Here is a 26,514-nt window from a genome sequence, read left to right on the forward strand (position 1 = left end):
TATTTTTATATCTTTTTTCTATCCTTTTCTTTATATATATATTACTACATGTCTATTCCCTTCAATATGTATTGTGTATTGGAAAAAATAAATAAATAAAATAAATAAATAAAATAATCCAATTAATAATAAATAGTGTCGTCTGGTGGGTTTGCAGGGGAGGGCCTTCTCTGTCACCGCTCTGGAACCAGTTACCTCCTGAGATCAAATTAAAGATATTTTCGTATGATGCCACTCACTTACTTGACGGGGCACCTTGAAGCGAACATAAGAGCATAGTTTTAACATCTCTCCCATTTCTTCCGGAGTGGATGGAATCAAAGGAATGTACTCAAAGTAGCCGTTCTTCTTCTGCTCAGTCAGTTCTTTTACAAGGGCGGTTTCTTTGGTATTACGCACACCTGTAATGAGAGGAGAAGCAGCATTGTGTGCTAAGATCAAAAGGAGTAGATTTTCTCAATTAGCCTGCCAGAGAAATTTTTATTTATAATTAAGTACCATAAAATAAAAGATAAGGAAATGTTCTGACCTAACTGCTGGACCAAGGAACCCAGCACAAACAGCATCTGAACAAGCCTTGTTTTAATGTTCACAAACTACTAATTTTCTGTCTTAGCAGTCGTTTGTAAAGTCAATAAAATAATAAAGCAGTCTTTTCGGAGCAACAGCCGTTAATTAACCTTAACAGCCGGCAATAGTCCAAGCAACAAGAGTCAAAAGTCCGACAAAGAGGTTGTCTGATAACAGCACACAATCTTACTATTGTTGGCAGAATGCCCAGGAGCAGTTTGCAGGAAACTGGACATCTTCCAAATACGAAACTCCAAAAACAGGAGCTTTGAAGTCAAAAGACATGACGGGAATGAACAAAGTTGTTTCCTTCCATTTGGTCAGTCCTTTTCCTCACTTAAATAGGCAATGGGAGTGGCCAATTAACCCTAAGCCTGACTCCTGAGTAGACCTTCTCCTCAGGAGCTATTCCCGCACACACAGATTGAGGACAGGCTCCTCCTCCTTCTCCTCCACCTTTTCTTCTTCTTCTGCCCTCATGACAGCCTCTAGAGCAGTGATTTTCAACTTTTTTTGAGCCACGGCACACCTTTTACATTTACAAAATCCTGGGGCACACCACCAACCAAACTGACACAAAATGAAACTCTAACATAGTACATATGCATATAGTTAATAATATCTATATACACAATCAGGATCGACATAACCAGCTGAGGCTGAGGCTTCATCTAGTGGTGGCAACATTTACCTCCAGGCCTGACCAGGATTAGAAATCGGGACCATGAGGAGGAGTAGCAGCTTCAACTACTCGCCGCAGCCACACAATGACAAGTGCACGGCAGCCGAGCGGGGATTTTCCTGGGTGTGGATGAGAGGCAGCCTGCTATTGGTTCATCGCTAGCGGTCGGGATGAATCCTGGAAGGTGATTGGTCAGTGAGCGTTCCCTGTGCCTCCACTCTTCCTGTTGCTGACAGCTGGAGGGATTGTGAGGGGAAAGTTTATGTTCAGATGGAGGCAGCTGGTGGCAAGTCGGATAAATGGCCTTGGTGGGCTGTATCCCCACGGCACACCAGGCCATGCCTCACGGCACACTAGTGTGCCCCGGCACACTGGTTGAAAAACACTGCTCTAGAGATTCTGAAGGCCCTGACTGGATCTCTGCCTCTGGCACCAAGTCTTCTCCAACCTCCTCACTGTCCGACTTTGTTACCAGCTGCACAGGCCTCTGGTGGACTATAACCGGAAGTGATAACAAACCTGACCTGAGATTAAATTGGCAGTTCAGATTAAGTGCATGGAACTACAAATTGAATTTAAAATATCACTATGGTTGAATTCAGTGAGTATTTACCAAGCATCTCCTGCTGTCAACCTTCGCTATAATTCTGCATCATTTCTACGCTTGGTTGCCAAGTTATGGGGAGGGGTCTTGGGTATTGGGGGGGAGTATGCAGGAGGCCCTGTGAAGTGGAATAAGTTTCGTTTTCCTTGAAACCAGGAGACCGTTAGAAGTTACATTCCATAAATGTGACATGGGTTGAAGATGCATCCTCCTGATGGTCATGGACATTAGGGATTGGCCATTCTCCAGAGGGAGGGTGTCAAAAAGGGGTTAAATACTGACCGTAGCAGTTGACATCTGCTCTAAATAGTACAGTAGACTAATCTCTCAACATTCTCATCCTAGAACATCTGGAGGGCACCAGATTGGAAAAGAAAGATCCATAATGATTCATCTGTGTCCATTCTCACTAAACAGCCCTTGGAAGAGACAAGATGTGCTCCAAAATGTTCAATTTTTTCATGTCAAAACAATTTTTTGATGTCAGAACCACAGTCCAAATATGGCCCTGTAGCCTATGACCAAGTCTACAGCAGAATCTCAAGTTGTAACATAAAATGTAGTAACACACCACTGAAATCTTGAAGCAAGTTATTTCCCTTTCAAAACTATAACAGAAATATGTTAATTCAACCTTCCCCAACAGTAAGAGTTGTGCAGCCAAATAGGCCAAATAGGCCATTGAAATTTCTAGAATTTAAAGCTCACATTTTTTGAAGTCATCCACCTTTGGGGAAGAATCCTTCAACAGACGTAACATATTTATTGAACTGAAAAGGGGATGGGATGAGAAAATAATTAATTAAAAGGCAGAGGGAGTACACAGGATTTCTCTGAACCAAGGACAAAATTAACTGCAAAAAGAAACTTGGCTTTACTGAAGGCAAATCATGTCAGACTAATCTCATTGATTTCTTTGACTATGTCACAAAGGTGTTGGATCAAGGTGGTGCCGTGGATATTGCCTATCTGGACTTCAGCAAAGCCTTTCATACGGTTCCACATAAAGAGCTGATAGATAAATCAGTGAAGATTGGACTTAATCCCTGGATAGTTCAGTGGATTTCAAGCTGGCTGAAACACAGACATCAGAGAGTTATTGTTAATGGCGAGTATTCTGAGCAGAGACAGGTTACAAGCGGTGTGCCACAAGGGTCTGTTCTGGGTCCTATTCTTTTTAATATGTTTGTGAGTGACATAGGGGAAGGTCTGGTAGGGAAGGTTTGCCTATTTGCCGATGACTCTAAAGTGTGCAATAGGGTTGATATTCCTGGAGGGATCTGCAATATGGTAAATGATTTAGCTTTACTAGATAAATGGTCAAAGCAATGGAAACTGCAGTTTAATGTTTCCAAATGTAAAATAATGCACTTGGGGAAAAGGAATCCTCAATCTGAGTATTGCATTGGCAGTTCTGTGCTAGCAAAAACTTCAGAAGAGAAGGATTTAGGGGTAGTGATTTCTGACAGTCTCAAAATGGGTGAGCAGTGTGGTCGGGCGGTAGGAAAAGCAAGTAGGATGCTTGGCTGCATAGCTAGAGGTATAACAAGCAGGAAGAGGGAGATTGTGATCCCTTTATATAGAGCGCTGGTGAGACCACATTTGGAGTACTGTGTTCAGTTCTGGAGACCTCACCTACAAAAAGATATTGACAAAATTGAACGGGTCCAAAGACAGGCTACAAGAATGGTGGAAGGTCTTAAGTATAAAACATATCAGGAAAGACTTAATGAACTCAATCTGTATAGTCTGGAGGACAGAAGGAAAGGGGGGACATGATCAAAACATTTAAATATATTAAAGGGTTAAATAAGGTCCAGGAGGGAAGTGTTTTTAATAGGAAAGTGAACACAAGAACAAGGGGACACAATCTGAAGTTAGTTGGGGGAAAGATCAAAAGCAACATGAGAAAATATTATTTTACTGAAAGAGTAGTAGATCCTTGGAACAAACTTCCAGCAGACGTGGTTGGTAAATCCACAGTAACCGAATTTAAACATGCCTGGGATAAACATATATCCATTGTAAGATAAAATACAGGAAATAGTAAAAGGGCAGACTAGATGGACCATGAGGTCTTTTTCTGCCGTCAGTCTTCTATGTTTCTATGTTTCTAACTTAAAATCCATCTGTTTCTTCATAGGATCTATCATGCAAGCATAATTTTCTGGGTCCCATCCAATGCATTTAACTATGGTACTTTCTCAAAAGTCAGATTTCCTTTGCATCATTCACCTCTAGTAATGCAGTGACTCACATGGTTAGGATGCTGGGTTGGAGATGAACAAGCCTGAGTTCAAGTCCCAAGTGCTGCTGCATGGCAGGGTGACCTCCCATCATTCACTCCAGGTCCTTGACAGGAGCATGAAAGAAGCGCCCCCCCCCCCAATGGGTTTTCCTAGCCAATTGTGATGTCAGTGGCTAAACCTTTCAACCCAAAATGCCTTGAATGGGCAAATAGGGAAACTCACCTCCAGGGCAGATAAGAGTTAAGCAGCAGACATCCTCCGGGTACTGAGCAGCGTAAACACCACCCACATGTCCACCCATTGAAGTGCCAAGCATATGAAATGGCTTTCGGTTCAGATTGATACATTCAACAAACTGAAAAATTAAAGGAGAAGCCGGGCATCAGCATCCTGCAGGTCACACAACACAACAGCTGGGGCTTAATCCAAGTTGCTGTCCCCCTTAGTCCAAAATAGGAAGGACTAGGGAAATTTATTTCAAGATCAGTATATAGACAAACCATGACTGGCTGCAGAAATTGCTTTAATCCGGGATCTGTTTTTCAATTAAGAAAAGAATTGCTGTTACTTATGAAACATTGTGCTGGATCAGGAAGAAGTAAATATCCCCAAAGAGCAAACACTGCAAGTTTTAAAATACCATAGCAAAATCCTGTTAACTTCAACTTTTGAAATTTCACAATGTGACAGTTTCTAGCTAGGTAGTTTTGGCTGAGATGCTAAGCAGGTCAGGCCTAGTCTGTACTTGGATGGGAGACCTTCAGGGGACCCCAAGAACAGTGGACTAAATGGAGAAGTAAAGAAAAGCACCCTGGAAGAAAGCGTGCAAGTCATTTCTGTACTGCTGCTAAGAAAAGTAAAAGAACATGCTCATAAAAGTCGCCAGAAGTCATATGTGATTTCAAGGAGGCAGTCCAATCCCTTAGTAGTAGATGTGTTTGGAATCAGTGGCAGCCATTGTCGGAAATTTAAAATGGTTGTTCAGAGGCACATCAATTTCATTGACTCCTGCCATAGTGCCCAGCAGCCCAGCAGCTCCTCAAGAAAATTGGGGCAGGCTGTATAGCATTGACCTGGAGACAAACCTGGTCTATGGCTGTACTAGCCCTTTGGGACAGCCTCCCCAACTCACATTTGAAGAGTCCCCATGCTATTAATCTTCCAGAGGGCTGTGAAGACCTGGCTCTTTGCCCAGGCATTTGGCTAGGACAGAAGTGAGCCCAGCAAAAGTTGGTGGGAAGCTGTGGTACTGTTGCAATATTTTGTCGGTTTATTTATATTTTCATGGAATATTGCTGTAAGCTGCCTATAAAAAAACCATCAAAAAAGCACAACAAAGAATGTTCTTTCTGCGCCAGCTCAGGAAGCTCAAACTGCCCAAGGAGTTGCTGAGACAGTTCTATAGAGGAATCATTGAGTCTGTCATCTGCACCTCTATAACTGTCTGGTTTGGTGCTGCAACCCAACAGGACCGACACAGACTTCAGAGGATAATCAGAACTGCAGAAAAAACAATTGCTGCCAACCTGCCTTTCATTGAGGACCTGTATATTGCACGAGTCAAAAAGAGGGCGGGGAAAATATTTGCTGACCTCTCACATCCTGGACACAAATTGTTTCAACTCCTACCCTCAAAACGTCGCTACAGAGCACTGCACACCAAGACAACTAGACACAAGAACAGTTTTTTTCCGAACGCCATCACTCTACTAAACAAATAATTCCCTCAACACTGTCAGACTTTCTACTAAATCTGCACTTCTATTCTACTAGTTTTTCTCATCATTCCTTTCACCCATTTCCTCCCATGTTGACTGTATGACTGTAACTTGTTGCTTATATCCTAAGATTTTTATTAATATTGCTTCTTCATTGCTTATTTGACCCCTATGACAATCATTAAGTGTTGCACCACATGGTTCTTGACAAATGTATCTTTTTCTTTTATGTACATTGAGAGCATATGCACCAAGACAAATTCCTTGTGTGTCCAATCACACTTGGCCAATAAAAATTCTATTCTATTCTATTCTATGCTATAATTTTTCTCAATAAATAAATGTCAGATTCATCTCTCTCCCAAAAGCACTGACAGGCTTCCACGGTGATATCTTAAGTAATTTCTGAAGTCCTACAAAGTTCTCCACAGAAGACTAATTATTGCTTCTGTGTGAGCAGGAGAACTGAGAAGAGGTGACAGCATTTTGCATTGCTGGCTGAAATGAATCATGTAGAAAAACCAGAAATCAGAACTGGAAAAAGACACTGACACAAATGAAACAAACAAAATGTTAAAAAGTTACGATATTTAAGCCGTTACTTACCAAGCTCATCTAAATTATATTAAAGTGACCAAAATATCTTTACAATCCCCAAGGAATGCCACAATTTTTTTATGTTTATGTGTTATTTACAATTTTTCTTTAACAACCAACATTTATCGCTCAATATTCCACCATATTTTCAGTATCTCAATTTTCTATGAACACCAATAAAACCAGTTGTCAATAAGATTTAATGAGTCCCAAAATTATATCTCTGAATCCTCTGAATTTATAGTCCTTGAAAATTATACTTTCCAATACGTATACCGTATTTTTTACATCCTGTTAATCATAATAATACCTTTAGATATACCTAGTCCTCAGTAGTGGGTTCTAAAACCCTTTATTACCAATTCATGTGTGCGCACCACTTCTACACACGTGCAGAAGTGTCCCAGGCAGGTGGGTGGAGCATACTGGTCAGGTGGGCAGAGTGTCCCGCTGCCAGCACTACCAGTTCTTAGAACCAAGTTGAACTGGGAGCAATCCACCGCTGCTAATCCTAGTCTTCGACCTCCTAATATTAATATATTTATGTTTATAATAAATTCTATTATATATCTATATGTGTACAGTGGTACCTCTACTTAAGAACGCCTCTACTTACGAACTTTTCTAGATAAGAACCAGTGTTCAATATTTTTTTGCCTCTTCTTAAGAGACATTTTCTACTTAAGAATCCGAGCCTGGAAAAATGTCCCAGGAAATTTGAGAGCGACATGAAGGCCCGGCCAGTTTCCTGCCATTCCCCCCGGGGTTTCTCTCTCTGACGCAGTGTATGGGAGGCAGCCTCGCGCCGAGTGCAGGGGAGGCGCGTGCTCCTCCTCGATGCCTCAGAGTCCCTCTTTTTTAAAAAAAAAGCCTTAAAGTTTTGGATTTTTTTGATTACCCTCCCCTCACCTTCTTCCTCTTCCTCTTCCCACCCAAACTCTGACCTTTTATTTCTTTCTTAATGGGTTTGCACACATTATTTGCTTTTACATTGATTCCTATAGGAAAAATTGCTTCTACTTAGAAACCTTTCTACTTAAGAACCTGGTCACGGAACGAATTAAGTTCTTAAGTAGAGGTACCCCTGTACTACTATTTTCCCAATTTTAACTTTCCACTAATTTCTATTGGTTTTCAATATTTTTACTACATTGCAAAATATTGTACAGTTCTAATAAAGTTTTAGTGTTTAATTTAATTTGCCTTATGAATCTTGAAAAGGCTCAATGAATATTTCCCAGCATCCAAATAGCCTACTAAAATAAAGTCAAGGTCAAGTAGCTTTCCAGATGTTATTTACTTTCTCTCTTCACTTTCCTTTGAATTTTACACATTGCAGTAATCTTCTTCATCCAGTAGATGGCTTCCTGCTCCCGATTCCAATTCCATAGAGTGAAAAAATCAAAAACAACTGATTGTCATTCAGTCAGGGGAGTTAGAGATAGAATTTAAAAGAGCATTTTCTCCCAATAGTCACTTTTCACAATGTTGTTTGGCTTTTCCAGGCTTTCTAAGTTTTAAATCACCATTTAAGTTTTCTTTCATCTTCCTCTTTAAGTTTTAGTCTTTCGTCTTTCTCCATAAATCCAATCACTGCTTTTTTAACATTTCGAGATAATCTTTTGGAACTTTTAACTTAGGTTAAATCTCTAGATAACAGTTGGGAATTTTCTCACCCAGTTTCACTGCTCTGTCCACACAAGATCTTAGTGTCCCAGTTGTCCCAGCTTGTGACTGACCAAAAATGGCTGTCGTCTCTGCTGCTGTTCAGGAGAGCTTTCTTCGTATCAAGAAGGAAATTACTGTTTCCTTGCGATCAACGAAGGGCCTCGCCTTTCTTCACCACCCTTCCAGGGCAGCTTAATCCTGTAGGGTCTCCCAGCAAGCAGGTGCCAGCTGCATTTCACAGAGCCTGGCGGAGCTCCGCTATTTTCCAGATGTTCTCGCAGTGACATCTACCAAATGTTCCATGATATCACAACTTTTAAGCACCCCTAATGTTTGGAATTTGAAAGCTGAAAAATTCAACACGGGCTATGTGGTACATGTGTTGGAAAGAGTGACCTTCCAAACAGCAAAGATTATTTATTTGATGACACATACAAAATAAAACCACAATCTCCTCAGAAGAAAAACTTGACAAGCCAGAATCTGGAGTCTGTGCTCTCTGTTTCTGCAATACGTGTACTAAACTGGGCTTTAATATAGTTTAACTCCCTGACTTCCCAACAAAGTGGTTCAATGCATAGAGAAAGTACTAGACAGAGAAATCTCTGGTAGCTATCTTCCCCCAAATTTAAAGGAAAACACACTCCCCATTCATTTTTTATTATTTCAAAACTACAACATTGCATGGACCACTTATGAAGATTTTACCTGGTGTATTCTTTTCACTTGTCCATATACGGAATAGTCATCGAGAGATGACCGAGTGGTACCTTCATGACCTGGCATATCAACACAAATCAAGTGAAGGTTTTTTGGAAGAAACTGTGGAAAACAAGCATAGGCAGAAGATATTTTATCATCAAAAGCAAAATTGGGCAACATTCCAGTATGACCATTATTATAATACAATCCTGGTTTATACATGATATTAAGCCACCACTCATTCAACAATAGTTTATTGCAAATAACTGTAATTGGCTGGGCTTGTACAACAAGCTAAGCCAAAATTAAGCAAACTACAGTATATATTGGCCTAGCACAATATGAAAATCTACCCATGGAATTGACCAATTCTTTCCCATCATGATGTTCCATTCAAAGGTTGAGGAACAATATGGTCCTTTAGTTTCTCCTTTTGTATTGCAAAAATTTAAAAGTCTTCTTACCAGAGAAAACGCAGTCACAAACTCTTCACCAACCTCAAGTCCTTTATGAGAATCCATGTGCCCAAACATATAGCTGTTTTTAAAACAATTAAGTAGATTGGTCCAAGAGCTAAGACCAGTGGTGGGTTGCTACCAGTTTGTCCCGGATAAAGCAGTAGCAGCAGTGGTGGGAGGCTCCGCCCACCGATCTGGACATCATCAAAAAAGCTCTGTGCATGCGCAGAAGGTTGCATGTGCGCAAAGCACTCCTGCGCTCCTGCACACTCCCGTTCCCAAACCGGTAGCAAAGTTAAGTGAAACACATCACTGGCTAAGATGGTGCATCCTCTTTCCCAGACTCAACATTATAATTCATTACCAACTTATCAACAACCAGTCACATCTGTACCTGAAAGACAGGTATGTGGAAGAATGACCATATTTTCCACAGTCCTAGTAGAATCAACTACATTTGCCTAAATACATGGGTGAAGACAGCAAGGATATTTGTAACCGTCCTAACAATATAACCCTGGGGTTCATTCATACACTATTTCTGAAAACACAAACTGTTCCATGTTAATTTCAACCATCCTATTACAAGACGAATAACAGCATGAACCATTGAGTACAATAAAAGTCAACTTCATTCAGTACAATGAAAGTCTCTCTCTCTCTGTCTCTCTCTCTCTCTCACACACACACACACACACACACAAACACACACATGCAAGGATTGAAGATCCATTGTTCAGGTGACACCTGAATTCCAAGATGAAATTGTTTTAAGGTCAAAGAAACAGAATCATACCTTGACGATAGAAAGCCACATATCTTTGTGAACCGAGAACCCATGCAGCATGAGGATAGATGGTCTGTGGCTGGCTCTTCCTCGGTAAGAATAGCAAAACTGGTAATCACCACACTGTACGTATTTCACCTGCATGCCCAGGGTTCGACGCCAATACCTAGTAAAGGGGGAAGGGGAATTGCAATGCAATGAGTTCAGTTCAAGATTAGTCTTCTTTCTCTTCTTTTGCTTTCCATAAATCAACCCACCCACCAATGATACACTTACATGTTGTTCAAGCAGCATGGTGATTGTCCTGGAATTCTTTTTTTAAAAAGGTTTAAAATAAGGAGTTGTTCATTGACATTTATAAAAAAAATGGTTCCTTTGATGCTGAGAATTTTGATGCTAGGAATATTAACTGTTCTAGAGATAATATAAACTTCATACATAACATGTATATGCATGCATATGTACTGTATGTTTACATTGAATAGATAGCTGGGTATAGAGCCAATGAATGATAAGAGCAGGCAGTGGACAACAAAGTGTTTAGCTAATGGAAAAATGATCTGCTTGGATGGCTACTGGATGCTTCTGTATCTGGAATCTTCAATGCTATCCTTTCCAGATTTCTCTGCCTATTGGTTGTTCTTCAGCTCTGAATTCTGGCTAACAGTTCATTTCCTGGGTTGGAACCTGTACAGAACCATTCAGTCAGTAAATGGCAGTGTTTAGTTTGCATCTATGGTTATAATCTATTATTCTGTTTCTCTGAGGAGAGTTTCCTGTGACAGTTAAAATCCTCTGGGAGTGGGGCGGCATATAAGTCCAAACAATAAATAAATAAATAGATAAAATCGACAGGCAGCAAGGCTGTACACAATTTAGTTGATCTGTATGGCTATGGAGCCATTCTATGAAACTGCCCTCTGCTACCAATCTGTATGGCTATATAATACTCCTCTTTAGAAATAAACCATTTTTACATAATAAAACAGATTTTCTAACACAAACTCACTGAGGTCATATTTATTTGAGACAAACCTAAAACATACTTTTGATTTACACTTTAAAAGAGAATTAAAATAGCTGCTTCCTATCTGTACTGCAGCACTAGCAAAATATTAGTCACTAGATACGTCAACAAGTTTTTTAAGTACCATACATTTTTGTTGCATACCCTTCTTGTAATGGAGCTGTTCTTTTGCTATCCTTTTGTTTTGCTGCCATTAGCAATAGCAATAGCACTTGGACATATATGCTGCTTCATAGTGCTCTTTCAGCCCTCTATAAGGTTTACAGAGTCAGCATATTGCTCCCAACAATCTGGGTCTTCATTTACCCACCTGAAAAGCTGAGTCAACCTTGAGCCAGTGAGATTTGAGCTGCTGAACTGCAACTAGCAGTCAGCTGAAGTAGCCTGCATTCTAACCACCATGCCATCTCGGCTCTATTAAATCCCTATGCTGGTTTAGAAATTGAACTAGGTGGGCAAGAGGTGGGGTAGCAGAGATACTTAGACAACTAAAACAGAGATTTTAAATAACTGCCTATATCTTGTCAATATTAACTTACTTGCATGCTGAAAATACACCCCTTGGCAGGGGGAAATTTTCCCAGCTTGGAACTCCAAGACTAACTAAACAAAATAGGTGGGTCAAAAAATCAAGATGGGGTTCATGGCCGTACTACTGTAGCCCTGTCCCTTTTATATGTGCATTTTGCATGCAATATGTGTAAAAAAACAAAACAAAACACTATACAGCGCTTTAATCATATAGACATTGAGGGGACATAATAGGTAGAATTACTGTGACATAATAATGACTTGCTATTTCGCTTCTGTAAGAATTGCTTTGCCAAGAATTAGAATTGCATCTGTCATTTGCTTCTACCAGTGATCTAATTCCTGTTATCCTGTTTTTGTGTATAACTCAGTGCCTGGTGCAGGGTATGTCATGGCTTGGCAGGGTTACATCAGGCAAATACCTGTGTTGCTAGGCACCAAGCCCCTCTGTTGTTAAATACTAAGGCCCTCTGTTCCTTGCTGCATGGCCAATGCAGGGCTACAAAGAAGGCATGGGCCAGGGAGCCAGAATTGGGTACTAATTGGGTATCTTCAGACATCCCAGAATTCAGATGTCTGAAGGTATAAAAGGATGCCATACTTTCCCCACGGTGTGGCTATTCTTTACCTGCATTGTGTCTGTATGTTCTGGATATAATTTCACCCAGTATTTTGTTTTGGCTAAAAATGAAATCTGCTTATTTTTGCAAGCCTTGTCACTCTCTTTGCCATCTCAGTGGCTCAGGGAAACTTCTGGGACCTTACAACATCTTGGATTTTTTGCCCTCCTGGCCATTGAAGATACTCTATTAAAATTCTGAGCCTTCCTCAACTCTCGCCTTCCACTTAGGCAGCCCAGATACCTTTCTGCAGGTCACTCCTCCAGCTGAAATATAAACTAATATTTCCAGCCTTCAATTGGCACTCTACTACTCAGTCATTGCATACTAGTCTTTGCCGCAGCTGTCAATCAATAGCTCAAAGGGCCACTATAAAGCTGTCTAAAGGGTTAAATCAGTGGGAATCTCAACTCACTGTTTCAAAACCCCAATCAAATATTATCCACCAGAACTGACTGATCTCTAGGATTCCACAGGCAGTTTAAGATACAGGCAGTCTGATAGGACTTCCATTAAATGAAAATGAGATCAAAAGGACTGAGTTTGCCTAAGGCATATGACCGCCATCACTTTTTCTTCCCGGAAGGTCCTGCTTTGAGGTTCATGACATTATGTTCTGAGTCCAAACGTTTTTCTTTACACAAGGGACAACTTGTTCCTAATCAATATTTTTAGAAAGATGTTCTAAATTAATATTTTACTCAGGGCCTGCAGATGGATTAGCAGTATACAGGACAGACTAATCGTCCAAAGCTGACATTATCTCTTGCATGGTACCAGTACCAGCTGCAACTGTCACTAGGAGAAGAATGAAGAATGATGGACCCTAAAGGGTGGGGGGGATGGAATAAAACTAAAGCCAACTCATCAGGTATCTCCACTGAAAAATCATCTATCTGAAACAAAGTTGGAATGCTGCAGAAGACAGGAAGAAAAGATCTATTTTCCCTAGGTTCCTGAACATTACCCATCTGTATAAATTAAAGAATGACTCACATATCTTAAATATTGTTCATAGGTGCAGGTCCTACAGTACAACAGGTTTTTAGAAATATAGAAACATAGAAGTCTGACGGCAGAAAAAGACCTCCTGGTCCATCTAGTCTGCCCTTATACTATTTTCTGTATTTTATCTTAGGATGGATATATGTTTATCCCAGGCATGTTTAAATTCAGTTACTGTGGATTTATCTACCACGTCTGCTGGAAGTTTGTTCCAAGGATCTACTACTCTTTCAGTAAAATAATATTTTCTCATGTTGCTTTTGATCTTTCCCCCAACTAACTTCAGATTGTGTCCCCTTGTTCTTGTGTTCACTTTCCTATTAAAAACACTTCCCTCCTGGACCTTATTTAACCCTTTAATATATTTAAATGTTTCGATCATGTCCCCCCTTTTCCTTCTGTCCTCCAGACTATACAGATTGAGTTCATTAAGTCTTTCCTGATACGTTTTATGCTTAAGACCTTCCACCATTCTTGTAGCCCGTCTTTGGACCCCTTCAATTTTGTCAATATCTTTTTGTAGATGAGGTCTCCAGAACTGAACACAGTATTCCAAATGTGGTCTCACCAGCATTCTATATAGCGGGATCATAATCTCCCTCTTCCTGCTTGTTTTACCTCTAGCTATGCAGCCAAGCATCCTACTTGCTTTCCCTACCGCCTGACTGCACTGTTCACCCATTTTGAGACTGTCAGAAATCATTACCCCTAAATCCTTTTCTTTTGAAGTATTTGCTAACACAGAACTGCCAATACAATACTCAGATTGAGGATTCCTTTTCCCCAAGTGCATTATTTTACATTTGGAAACATTAAACTGCAGTTTCCATTTCTTTGACCATTTATCTAGTAAAGCTAAATCATTTACCATATTACAGACCCCTCCAGGAATATCAACCCTATTGCACACTTTAGAGTCATCGGCAAATAGGCAAACTTTCCCTACCAAACCTTCCCCTATGTCACTCACAAACATATTAAAAAGAATAGGACCCAGAACAGACCCTTGTGGCACACCGCTTGTAATCTGACTCTGCTCAGAATACTCGCCATTAACAATAACTCTCTGATGTCTATGCTTCAGCCAGCTTGAAATCCATTGAACTATCCAGGGATTAAGTCCAATCTTCACTAATTTATCTATCAGCTCTTTATGTGGAACCATATCAAAGGCTTTGCTGAAGTCCAGGTAGGCAATATCCACGGCACCACCTTCATCCAACACCTTTGTGACATAGTCAAAGAAATCAATGAGATTAGTCTGACATGATTTGCCTTCAGTAAAGCCATGCTGATTTGGGTCCAATAAGTTATTGTTTTTTAGGTGCTGATTTATCCTCTTTTTGAGTAGAGTCTCCATCATTTTAACTACAACTGATGTCAAGCTAACTGGCCTGTAGTTACCAGCTTCTTCTCTACTGCCCTTCTTGTGAATAGGCACAACACTGGCCATTCTCCAATCCTCAGGAACTTCTCCTGTTAACAAGGATTGGTTAAACAAATCAGTCAGGGGGGTAGTAATGACAGATCTGAGTTTTTAAGAACTCTGGGGTGGATGCCATCTGGACCCATTGCCTTATTTATCTTTAATCGTTCAAGTTCTTCTAAGACATTAGCTTCTAAGATCACTGGAGCTGAATCCGTACAGCTGGAAGCAATGCTATATCCCTCTATAGTATTATTTTGTACAGTGTCTTTTGAGAAAACTGAACAGAAGTAGCTATTGAAATGGTCAGCAATCTCCTTATTCCCATTAATGCGTGTATTATTCAGACATTATTCAGTACTAAGCTTCGTGATGCCGCAGTTTTTCTTCTTCTTATCACTAATATATCTGAAGAAGGTTTTATCCCCCTTCTTTACAGATTTGGCAATTTCTTCCTCTTTTGAGGCTTTATCAGCATATATTATCTGTTTCGCCTCCTTCTGTCTCATTTTATACACCTCCCTATCAGCTATACTTCCAGACTCTTTATACCTCCTATAGGCAGCCTTTTTTTCATTGACTATAGCCCTTACATCATTGCTAAACCATAGCGGTTTCTTCTTCCTTTTACCTTTAGTTATTTGTCTTACACCTAGTGCTTCCAAGAATAGCAGATTGCAATTCTTAGATTTCCTGACTGGCAACTCCCAAGAATTTCCCCCCCACATATCTGGAAACCACCAATTAAATTTTGATAGGACACAAACACATCTGCCTTTGTAGGAGGAAGAAAAGGATGATGGTATTGTCACTGAACACTTCCACCTCCAATTTCATTAAATTGTCGAAGGGTACCTAAACCAAGAATTAAATTCTTCCAGCCCAAAGAATAAACGTTCACTTTCACCCAATCTCCAGATGAAGTGACTAAGATAAAGAAGCCTATAATCCACAGATGAGTTTTGCAATTTATTCTTAAACTCTACCTTTAATTGTTTCCACTTAGGAAAATATTTCAAAACTGACTAAAACAGGAATTTCAATGCCCTTTAATTGCCTTGGACGGGAAATGAACACTCGGACACCAAGATGGGTAAAATGGGTCACTTTATTAAATATTAACAGAAAGACCTGCAGGGGTCGCTAAATGGGGCGGAGTTTCCTGAACATAAACATGCTTGGGCAACAAAATGGGCGAACCCCATGCCAGGTCAGGGTGGGCATGCCCCGCCTACACCCAGCCCATAAAGCCACGCCCAGCGTGTGGGAGGGCTCACCCTGCATGACCCGGAACCGGAAATGACGTAGGTGAGCCCCAAGGGCACCCCCTTCACACCTCTCCGTCCGTGGAGGAAGTATGAGTTGTGCAACGGGGGTGCCAATCATCTTACCAAAAGATGCCCAAAGGAGAACACACAGTTGCTACTGATACCCTTTCCGCCCCCTTTCTACCATATAGTGACCAAGAATATAAACATCCAATTGTTGAATCAAAACCTATTTACATACGGATGCACCCCATAACCACAAATCCTTTCCCTCATCCAGGATGGAGTAGGCGAAAAACAATCCATAGCAAATGCCGTAAGACTGCAAAAATTCCTACTCGGCCCCAAACCAGGTGACCTATAGAAACATCCTAGATTGAGTGGAGGGCGGGTGGGTGTCCCTTTTCTGGCGAGCTCGGAGGCAAGGAAAGCCAGGGGGGGCAGCAAGCCCTGATAAAGGGCGCACACCCCGCCCCCGGCTTTCCTAGAATGCCCGAGCGGTCACTGGTCGGTCTGGGGCGTTCCCGCGTGATCGCCACAGCTGATGGGCGGAGCCGAGTTGGTTCCCGCCATTGGCAATTTTCAGCTGGGCGTTAATTCGCCCGGCCTCTCATTTTGTGGGAAGAATCAGCCCTTTGCTACTGTGGATATTTCCAGAGAATCATGGCTAAGACAGTCCTTTAGATTTCTTTTGACATAATTGCCAAGATCAAGTCTCAATCACAGCAGAACAAAAGGATTGACCTGGAAACAATGCCAAATAAAACAAAACCAAAGTGCAGGTCACTTATGTGGCAACAACTAGATGTTTACTTATAGATAACATTTAGATGTTCTCCTAAATTTAAGCAGCTGTTACAAATACTGGCTGCTATTTATCATTCCCAAATACCCTTTTGGGCATCATACATTTGTACCCATGTTAACCTGCTTTCCATTGAGGACCTGAATACTGCACTAATCAAAAAGAGGGCTGTGAAAATATTTACTGACCCCTCACATCCTGAACATACATTGTTTCAACTCCTATCCTCAAAACAACGTTATAGAGCACTGCACACCAAGACAACTAGACACAAGAACAGTTTTTTCCCAAACGCCATCACTCTGCTAAACAAATAATCCCCTCACCGCTGCCAAACTATTTACTAAGTCTGCACTACTATTACTACTAGTTTTTTCTCATTATTCCTATCACCCATTTAACTTGTTGCTTGTATCCTTAATATTTTTATTAATATTGTTTCTTCATTGCTTATTTGACCCCTATGATAACAATTAGGTGTTGTACCTCATGATTCTTGACAAATCTATATTTTCTTTTATGTACACTGAGAGCATATGCACCAAGACAAATTCCTTGTGTGTGCAATCACTCTTGGCCAATAAAAAGTTCTGTTCTGTTCTGTTCTGTTCTCTACCTTTTAGGTCAGGAGCCACGTACAGCCTTATAGCCCCAGCTCCTGAACAAGCTGCTGAATCAAGGCAGGGCTTAATTAGGTAAACACCAAAACATCTATTTTATTAAAATTCATTAAAATATCCCAATACTTTCAAAAATGAGGCATAGACTTCCAGTCCCCTTCCTTCATCAATCTAGACTGCCCCCCTAGTTTAAAGATCTGGGCAACCAAAGAGAAAAAAGGCATAAAACAATCATTTTCTGCAGTGGATGGCAGGGGAGAGGGACGACAAAAAAAGGCAAGATAATGTGTTGTATTACCCTGGACTGAATGCAGACTTGGTGTTCTAAAAATAGGCCCACTGAAATTGTAGAGATACAGATTAATCATGCCCAGCTTAAGTCTATTAATTTCAGTAAATCTATCTACCCTAGATATTATTAAGTCTCAATAACTGGGGGTTAGTAATGCATTCAGAGTTACATTTCCCATAGAGATGTGTTAATTTTGAACTGTTTGTTCTTTTCTGATGGGACAGCAGAAAATCTATGCACCAACCAATAATGAAGAAGGGGGGGGGGAGAGACAAAAATCAGCTATGGATGATATACAATCCAACAAGAATTGTTCCAAAGGGAAGATTCAACCAGGCACAAAAGAATCCCATAAGGGTCGCAGCAGCCTTATGCTGATGGGTGTTACATACCGTATTTTTTGGAGTATAAAACGCACCTTTTTACCCCCCCAAAAGAGGGTCAAAAACTGGCTGCGTCCTATACACTGAATGCTGCACCTGGGGAGGGGGAAGGGAGTTGGCGGAACAGCGGTAATAGCCACAATTGGTGGCAACAGACAGCTGATTGGCGGTATTCCAGGAGATTCATCCAACCGCCAATCAGAAAGGAAGACCGAAGGGGGAGATAGCGAATGGCAGCTTCACTGGAGAAAACGCAAGGCTTAATTTCCAGCGCCTGGGGTGGAGGTTAGTGTGCTCCGATCGGCCTTTGATGACACCAACATGAAGGAGCAGTGGGGGGTGGGGGGAAGCACCCCCAAGGTGGAGAAGGAAAGCAGGCAGCCTCAAAGGCCAAATACTCAGCTGCAATGAAAGGCTTTTCGGGAATGCTTCCCACCCCACGCCCCCCAATCAGCCGATCAGCAGAGACGCTTTCTGGGAAGGACGGGAGAAGCTGCTCTTCCTGCGCGATCGGAATGCCAGACTCTGCCGTGAGTGTTTGTGTGTGTGTGTATGGGGGTGGGGGAGGAGAAAGAAAGAGGACAGAAGGCAGAAGGGTTTGTATCATTATGCAAAATTGCTCAGTGCTTCTAAGCAGCCTCCTTCTACGGTAGCTAATGCAAATTTCTTTCATTTCTATCACTGACTAGCCTAGCCCCGCCCACGTCTCTGGCTGCCCAAAGCAGAATGAAAAGAGAGACACAACACGGCTACATAGAAACTTCACCTCCCTTTATCACCTGAATTCAACACTGTTTCTTTCACCAACCTCTCTAGTATTAAAGTGGTCTGGACTTCAGTCTCTCTTTCCAAGGGTGAGATCTGACTAAAGCAACTTCCACCTTTGCCCTGACGACAGAAGGAGATACTTTTCACTTCCTGTTAGATCGTTTTCGATCGTTTCTACAAATGGGTGGGGGGAGAGACAAGCAGCTCCTCTTTCCCTCCCTCCCTCCTTCTCAAAAGACTGCAACTTTGTCCCTCGCATTTCCTTTCCTGAATCTCCGGTGATAATCTTTATGGCTCTTTGTAAATGGAGCTAAAAAGTTTAAAGAGCAAAGTAGCCACAGTTAGAGGAAGACTAGCTCAGGAAGTTTGAATACCCTTACAGTGCACCCTAATCCCTAAACCAGGGGTTTTCAAACTTGACAGCTTTAAGACTAATGAACCTCAACTCCCATTCCTGAACTAGCATGACTAGAGGATGATTCTGGGAATTGAAGTCCACAAGTCTTAAAGTTGCCAGGTTTGGACACCCTTGCACCCTTAATCTCTAATCCAGGGGGTTTTCAAACTTGACAGCTTTAAGACTAATGAACATCAACTCCCATTCCTGAACTAGCATGACTAGAGGAGGATTCTGGGAATTGAAGTCCACAAGTCTTAAAGTTGCCAGGTTTGGACACCCTTGCACCCTTAATCTCTAATCCAGGGGTTTTTCAAACTTGACAGCTTTAAGACTAATGAACCTCAACTCCCATTCCTGAACTAGCATGACTAGAGGAGGATTCTGGGAATTGAAGTCCACAAGTCTTAAAGTTGCCAGGTTTGGACACCCTTGCACCCTTAATCTCTAATCGAGGGGGTTTTCAAACTTGACAGCTTTAAGACTAATGAACATCAACTCCCATTCCTGAACTAGCATGACTGGAGGATTCTGGGAATTGAAGTCCACAAGTCTTAAAGTTGCCAGGTTTGAAGACCCCTGGGTTAGGGATTAAGGGTGCAAAGGACTCCAAACCTGGCAACTTTAAGACTTGTGGACTTCAACACCCATTCCTGAGCTAGCATGACTGGAGAAGGAATTCTGGGAGTTGGTCCACAAGTCTTAAAGCTGTCAAGTTTGAAGTTTGTAAAAATTGTCCATGTTTGTAAAAAGTATACATGTTTGTAAAAAGTATTCTGCTACACTGGTATTTTATTAAATAATATATTACTGCACCATTTGGTTCTGAATACTTTTTTTCTTGTTTTGCACCTCTAAAATCAAGGTGTGTCTTATATTCCGGCGCGTCTTATATTCTGAAAAATACGGTATGTGAGAAGAAAAAGCGATCCCCTTGTTTCTGTTCCATGCTTCACACTTAACAGTGACATCTCCTTCACCTCTCCAATAATTCTCCTTGTGCTAAGATCATCAAAGACATCTTTAGTCACAGGGATCTAGTTTCCTAAATCAGGCAAAGTAACCTAGGTAATAATCTACTGCCTAGCAACCAAAAATACATGCCTTGCTCCTTGGATACACGCTGTTAAGAGAATTCTGTGATTATACTAACTGAGAATTATCAGTAATAATAATTTTAGAGGAGATTAAAATATTCCAGCACCCTGCTGTCTATTATGCATGCATTCTGGCCTAGTTGTGAAATAATCGTCCACCCCTAACCTCAGATAAGCCACAGCTGATTGGAAGAATGCTATTCCACTTGTCAAGGGTGCTTCACTCAATCCTGAACAACTTGAGATAAAAGAATGTTAGGGTCAGGTGGGTGAGGAGATCTCTACCTGAAATCCTTGAATATTACTGGCTTATCACAATAATATGGAACATTAAATGATCACAGCAACCCAATCTCATATAAAACACCTTTCTGCAATGACATTTTACACAGAGATGACCTCTCAAAAGAGGAGTGGCTGCAAGTCACTGATTACCGTATATACTCGAGTATAAGTCGAGTTTTTCAGAGCCAAAAATGTGCGTTTTTGACGCTCAGAGGGCCTTCCCCTCGCCTCCCCACTTTGGTGTCGGTGGCCAGGGGGAGAAAGAGAGGGAGAGAGAAAGGGAGGAAGAGAGGAAGGAAAAGAGAAATATAAAGGGAGGGAGGAGGAAGAGAGAAAGAAAGAGAGTGAGAGGGAGGGAGGGAGGGGAAGAGGGAAGAGAGGAAGGAAGAGAGAAAGAGGAAAAAAGTGGAAGGAAGAGAGAAGGAAAGAAAGGAAGGAAGGGAGAGAGAAAGGTAGGATGTTTGTTTGTTTGTTTGTTTGTTTGTTTGTTTGTTTGTTTGTTTGTTTGTTTGTTTACTTACTTACTTACTTACTTACTTACTTACTTACTTACTTACTTACTTACTTCTATGCCGCCCAGTCCCGCTCTGCCGACTGCTGCTCAGACACTATACTTTTACACCCACACCGGAAAAAAATTAGCCCAAAATTTTGGCTGTTAAGCAAAAGCGTTGTTAAGTGAGAATCATCACATTTTACTCAATCTATGACATTTCCTAGCTCTAACAGTGATGTGCAAGCTAGGGAAGTACCGGTACATCTGAAGGCATGTGTAATGTTCTAGTTATGGTTAAATGTGTGGCAGAAAGTGGATTCTGGGTTTGTTTTTCCTATCACAGTAAGTGAGGTTGAATGTATATAATTTTACAAGAGCTCTGTGTGTGTGTGTGTGTGTGTGTGTGTGTGTGTGTGTGTGTATACACATAGAGTTTATATAGTAGATAATGTATGGTATATTTTTGTGTGCCTGTGTGTAATATGTATGTACACATATGGCATATATACATAGAATTAAATAGTATATTTTGGATGTTCAGTAATAGTAAATAGAGAGGGAAATTGTATCTCTTTGAGGCAAGGAGAGGCTAGGTACCCTAACCCTAACCCAAACCAGTGGGAGCAGTGGGAGATTGAGGTAAGTACTTGCATTTTTTGCCTATACCTGCATTGGGGGGGACATATACCTGTTTACCGTCTTTTAAACTTACAGAGCTAGTTTACTGGTTTTATTTGAAATAAATATTCTAAAACATTTAATCTACTGATGCCTCAATTGATGTAATTTTATTGGTTTCCATTTTTATAAGTTACCAGTAGCCACTGCATTTTCCACCTTCGACTTATACTCGAGTCAATAAATTTTCCCAGTTTTGTGGCAAGAGTAGATGCCTCGGCTTAGAATCGGGTCGACTTATACTTAGAATCGGGTCGACTTATGTTGTTTACTTATAGTCAAGCTTTATTACTTTTATAATTAACATACATATTATTCCTTCCACCTCCCATTTTATCCAAAACTACCACCTTATGATGTCGTTTGGAATGAGAGTGACTGGCCCAGTTGGTGTTAGGAATAAGGTCACCTTTTTTTCATCATGTCTAGAGGAAACCGCCTTTAAGTGTATCTATGCCTAACTAGGCTAGTTTCAACATCCAGGAAACTGATCTCTTACAACAATGTTTCTCAATCTCAGCCATTTTACATATGTTCAATTCATTCCCATCCAGCATATCTTATTTTCACATATGTTAAAGCTGTGAAACAACATCTTTCAATATTCTTTGATGAACAGATTAGAGGACAAAGAACATCATATTAAAGATGCAATCTTTAATATTACACTAGGTCCTTACTTCTTCCCACCACAGGAACATCACGTTATATGATGCAGGGCATCATTCCGCAACCTCCAGTTTTTAGAATTTACAGTGCCAAGAAACCAAGTATAAAACAAGTGGAAAGCAAACAACTTTCTTTGAAAGAAATGTAGCTTTCATCATTAAGTAAATACCAGCAGCTGCATGTTTTTCTACAAAAGCAAGCAAAATGAAAACCTTACCAGTAATATATTTTGATCAATGCTGAAGGCCACAGGAGGAAGGAGGCCACAAATGCCAAAATGGGAATGGCCAAAGTGCCTCCCGCTATTACAAACATGTTTAACACATCAAGATCCATCTTGCCTTCTTCACAGTTCTGTTTTCTTTACCTGCATGGATAAAAGAAGTAGAAATATAAGTCTGAAAGTAGCTAAGCAACAAAAGCCTGGAGGCAAAGCTGTGGAACAGATATTGTACAGGCAACACTTCTGAGCTAATCTATCTATTCTCTTTTTCAAATGTGCCAGGATAACAGTATTTTCCTTCAGTTAAATTTCAGGATCAAAAATAAAGGAGATGACTGAGTAGAGGGGGACGTCTACATGGAAATGTCTGTAGGAGAGATAAATGACCAACGGGCAGCCAATCACAAAATCAACCTGGACAGAGGATAGTCTGATTACTGAAATCCAAAAATCCCATTTTTCACTCTGACATATTTATTTTAGTTTATTTATTTATTTAGTCTAATTCATAATGTAGGTTTAAGAGGATATAATCATGGTAAAATACATCAATAGAAGAATAGAAGGAAAGACATTAGGAATAATATAGAAGAAATAATCATTGGGAATAATAGAGTTCATATACATGGAGCAAGTAGAAATATAAGAGACACATTAGGACAGGGGATGGAAGGCACGCTGGTGCACTTATGCACGCCCCTTACTGACTTCTTAGGAATCTGGAGAAGTCAACCGTGGATAGTCTTCCACTTTGGAAGACAGGATTCAGCAGAACCCAACATACAACTAATGAAGGGACTAGGAGACTACACTAAAAAAAATAGTTCTCTAGTCTAAACCACAGGTCACCAACCTGTGGTCCATGGACCACTGTTGGTCCGCCAGAAAATTCTGGTGGTCTGTGGAGAAATCTTGGGCCCTGGACTAGATATGGCGAAGAGCAATTAATCCAGTCCAGGAAGAAGAAAGGGAAGGAGAAATGTTTAAGGTGTCGTAGTTCTAAGCTTTCTAAACCTAGGGTCATAAGTCTAGTTGCGTAGGGTGCTCTGTTGCGAGTAGAGGAGTGGGTGTGAGGTGTTGCCCTATGTGAGCTCCAGGGTGCATATGCACACTGATCAGGTGGATTTCCTGCCTTCTTTCACTCTGCCCAAGCTTCAGGAAAGCCTCCTGAACCCTGGGGATGGCAAAAAATGGCCCAAGAGGCCTACCGGAAGTCCAGAGGTTACAGTAAGGCCTGTGCGCAGGCATGGGGGCAGTGCGGGGGTGCGGGGGTTATGTGCATGCATGGGGGCATTGTATTATGGGTGAGGGCATGCACATGCATGCTATTGCGCACACGCACACACCCTTTTGGCACCCGAGCCAAAAATAGGTTCGTCATCACTGCGCTAAAGAATTCAATTCAACTCAAACCTTTATTGTCAATGCACAACATGTGTACAACGAGATTGGCTGAGCTTCCCTTGGTGCACAACCTTAAACTGATTGACTCAATTGCAAGAAATTGTTTTCTAGATTAATGTAAGCCTTTCAATAGGCTTTCCTTAGACAGACATGAGCAAAGTCTAAAAGGCTGGAGACTGCCTTGCCTTCTATGATCTTCTAAAGGCCATAGATTTAGAAAATCTCCTAAAATTATTATTGGCGGCATAAAAAAATGAAGGGACAATTTGGCAGCACTCATTTTCAGGAATGGAGAGTGTAAAGCGGGAATGGAGGCCTTAGGGAGGCGAAACCATCTCAGTTTGTTTCTCATACTACATCCAGTCACCAGCTAGAGCAGTGATGGTAACCCTTTTTTTCCTCAGGTGCCAAAAGAACATGTGCGCACGCTATCGTGCATGCGCAGGTGCCCACACCCATAATTCAATGCCTGGGGAGGGCAGAAACAACTCCCCCCCGCGGAGGCCCTCTGGAGGCCAGAAACAGCCTGTTTCCCAAGCTCTGGTGGACCCAGTAGGCTCATGTTTCACCCCTCCCCGGGCTCCAAAGGCTTCCCTGGAGTCGGGGGGGGAGGGTTAAAAACGCCCTCCCCATTCCCCTGGAGTCTCTCTGTAAGCCAAAAACGCCCTTCCAGAGCCATTGTATGGGCCAGAAATCAGCTGGCCAGTACATACTACATAGTCAATTTCTACAAAAGACAAGTAAAAATGGATAAAACTTGGCAATGACTTACAACTGGAACATTAAAACAAGAAACTGAAGGCTTGATTTTGGACAAAAATGGCCAGTAATGAAAAACTGGTGGGAATACAAACCTGGAATTGTAGCTGAAAATTAAGTTAAAATATTTTGGGATTTCCAAATACAAACTGATTAACTATGGAATGTTGTCAGGCATCTCAATTCTGATCACATGACCATGGGCATGCGACAACAGTGGCAAGAGTGAAAAATGGTCATAAGTCACTTTTTTCAGGTCCATTGTAACTTTGAACGGATACTAAATGAACTGTTATAAGTCAAAGACTATCTGTACTTCGTTTCCGGGTTTTTATCCTTTTCATTGATATATTCTAAAGATGGTTTACAAAAATCTGAACAAGAAACATTAAAAATAACCAGTGTCAGCAATGTAAATAACCAAGCAGAGGAGGAGGAAGAGCCACACTGAATAATCACTCAATTTTGATCACTTTAATGGCCTGAGAAAATCTTCTTAGATATTCTTAGCTAAAACATAGAACTATCTCTTAGGGTTCACAATCCCTGGTTATTCTCAAGTGAGAGTGGAACCTTGTAACTCAAAAATAAATTCATCATGTTTCTGAATATTCTGCTGGATTAAAAAATTTTTAAAAGCAACAAGGAAGAAATATAGTAATACAGTGATCCCTCGATTTTCGCGATCTCGTTCTTCGCGAAACGCTATATCGCGATTTTTCCCACCCGATGACGTCACTCTCTTCCTTCCTTTCTCATCTTTCTTTCTCTCTCTCTTTCTCTATCTTGCTTCTTCCTCTCTCACACTCTCTTCCTCCCTCTCTCATCTCTTTCTTTCCTTCTCTCTCTTTCTCTATCTCTCCCCCTCTTGCTGGCGGGCGGCGGGCGGCCGGGCGGGGGCATCAGCGAGGAAGACCCAGGGAAGGTTCCTTCGGCCGCCCAGCAGCTGATCTGCTCGGCAGCGCAGCGAGAAGCCGAATCGGAGTTTCCCCTTTGCGTGGGCGGCGGGGAAACCCCGATCTTCGTCTGCTCGCTGCTGCTGCGGCTGCCCAGCAGCTGATCTGCTCGGCAGCGCAGCAAGGAGCCGAATTGGGGTTTCCCCTTTGCGTGGGCGGCAGGGAAACCCCGATCTTCGTCTGCTCGCTGCTGCTGCGCTGCCGAGCAGAACAGCTGCTGGGCGGCCGCAGCAGCAGCGAGCAGACGAAGATCGAGGTTTCCCCGCCGCCCACGCAAAGGGGAAACCCCGATTCGGCTCCTCGCTGCGCTGCCGAGCAGATCAGCTGCTGGGCGGCCGAAGGAACCTTCCCTGGGTCTTCCCCCCGCCCACGCAAACTCCACCATCTGCGCATGCGTGGCCATGAAAAAAAGGGTGCGCATGCGCAGATGGTGTTTTTACTTCCGCAACCCTACATCGCGAAAAATCGATTATCGCAAGGGGTCTTGGAACGGAACCCTCGCGATAATCGAGGGATCACTGTAACCCTCTTCCTTTGCTCCTCCAATTGCAGGAATAGTCTAAGTCAGGGCTGTCAAACTCCCAGCCCACAGGCCGGATGCACCACTTGCTGGACACGCCCAAACATGGTTTAGTGAAGGGGGAGAAATCCCGATACGTCACATGACACCGCTGTGACGATCTACGTCTGACACCCGTTTTAGATCATGCTTCCTCTGACCCTAAATCGTTAATTAGCAACCATTACTATGTTGCCACTGTTGAAGCCAT

The 26,514-nt window shown here is 41.7% G+C and overlaps 1 protein-coding gene across 7 annotated transcripts in view; it reads right to left on the reverse strand.

Annotated features, from left to right (window-relative positions):
* ABHD6 (abhydrolase domain containing 6, acylglycerol lipase) overlaps nt 1–26,514 on the reverse strand; it is an 89,162-nt gene that overhangs the window by 12,425 nt on the left and 50,223 nt on the right. For all 7 annotated transcript variants that reach the window (XM_070738420.1, XM_070738422.1, XM_070738425.1 and 4 more), the window contains exons 2-6: nt 22,620–22,769; nt 10,045–10,201; nt 8,797–8,910; nt 4,328–4,460; nt 244–401 (exon numbers count right to left, since the gene is read on the reverse strand). In XM_070738420.1, coding sequence (XP_070594521.1) covers nt 244–401; nt 4,328–4,460; nt 8,797–8,910; nt 10,045–10,201; nt 22,620–22,738 — 681 coding nt within the window. In that variant the 5' untranslated portion in view covers nt 22,739–22,769. The remainder of the gene's footprint in view (nt 1–243; nt 402–4,327; nt 4,461–8,796; nt 8,911–10,044; nt 10,202–22,619; nt 22,770–26,514) is intronic.

Source organism: Erythrolamprus reginae, chromosome 2 (assembly GCF_031021105.1).
Source record: "Erythrolamprus reginae isolate rEryReg1 chromosome 2, rEryReg1.hap1, whole genome shotgun sequence".
NCBI lineage: Eukaryota > Metazoa > Chordata > Lepidosauria > Squamata > Dipsadidae > Erythrolamprus > Erythrolamprus reginae.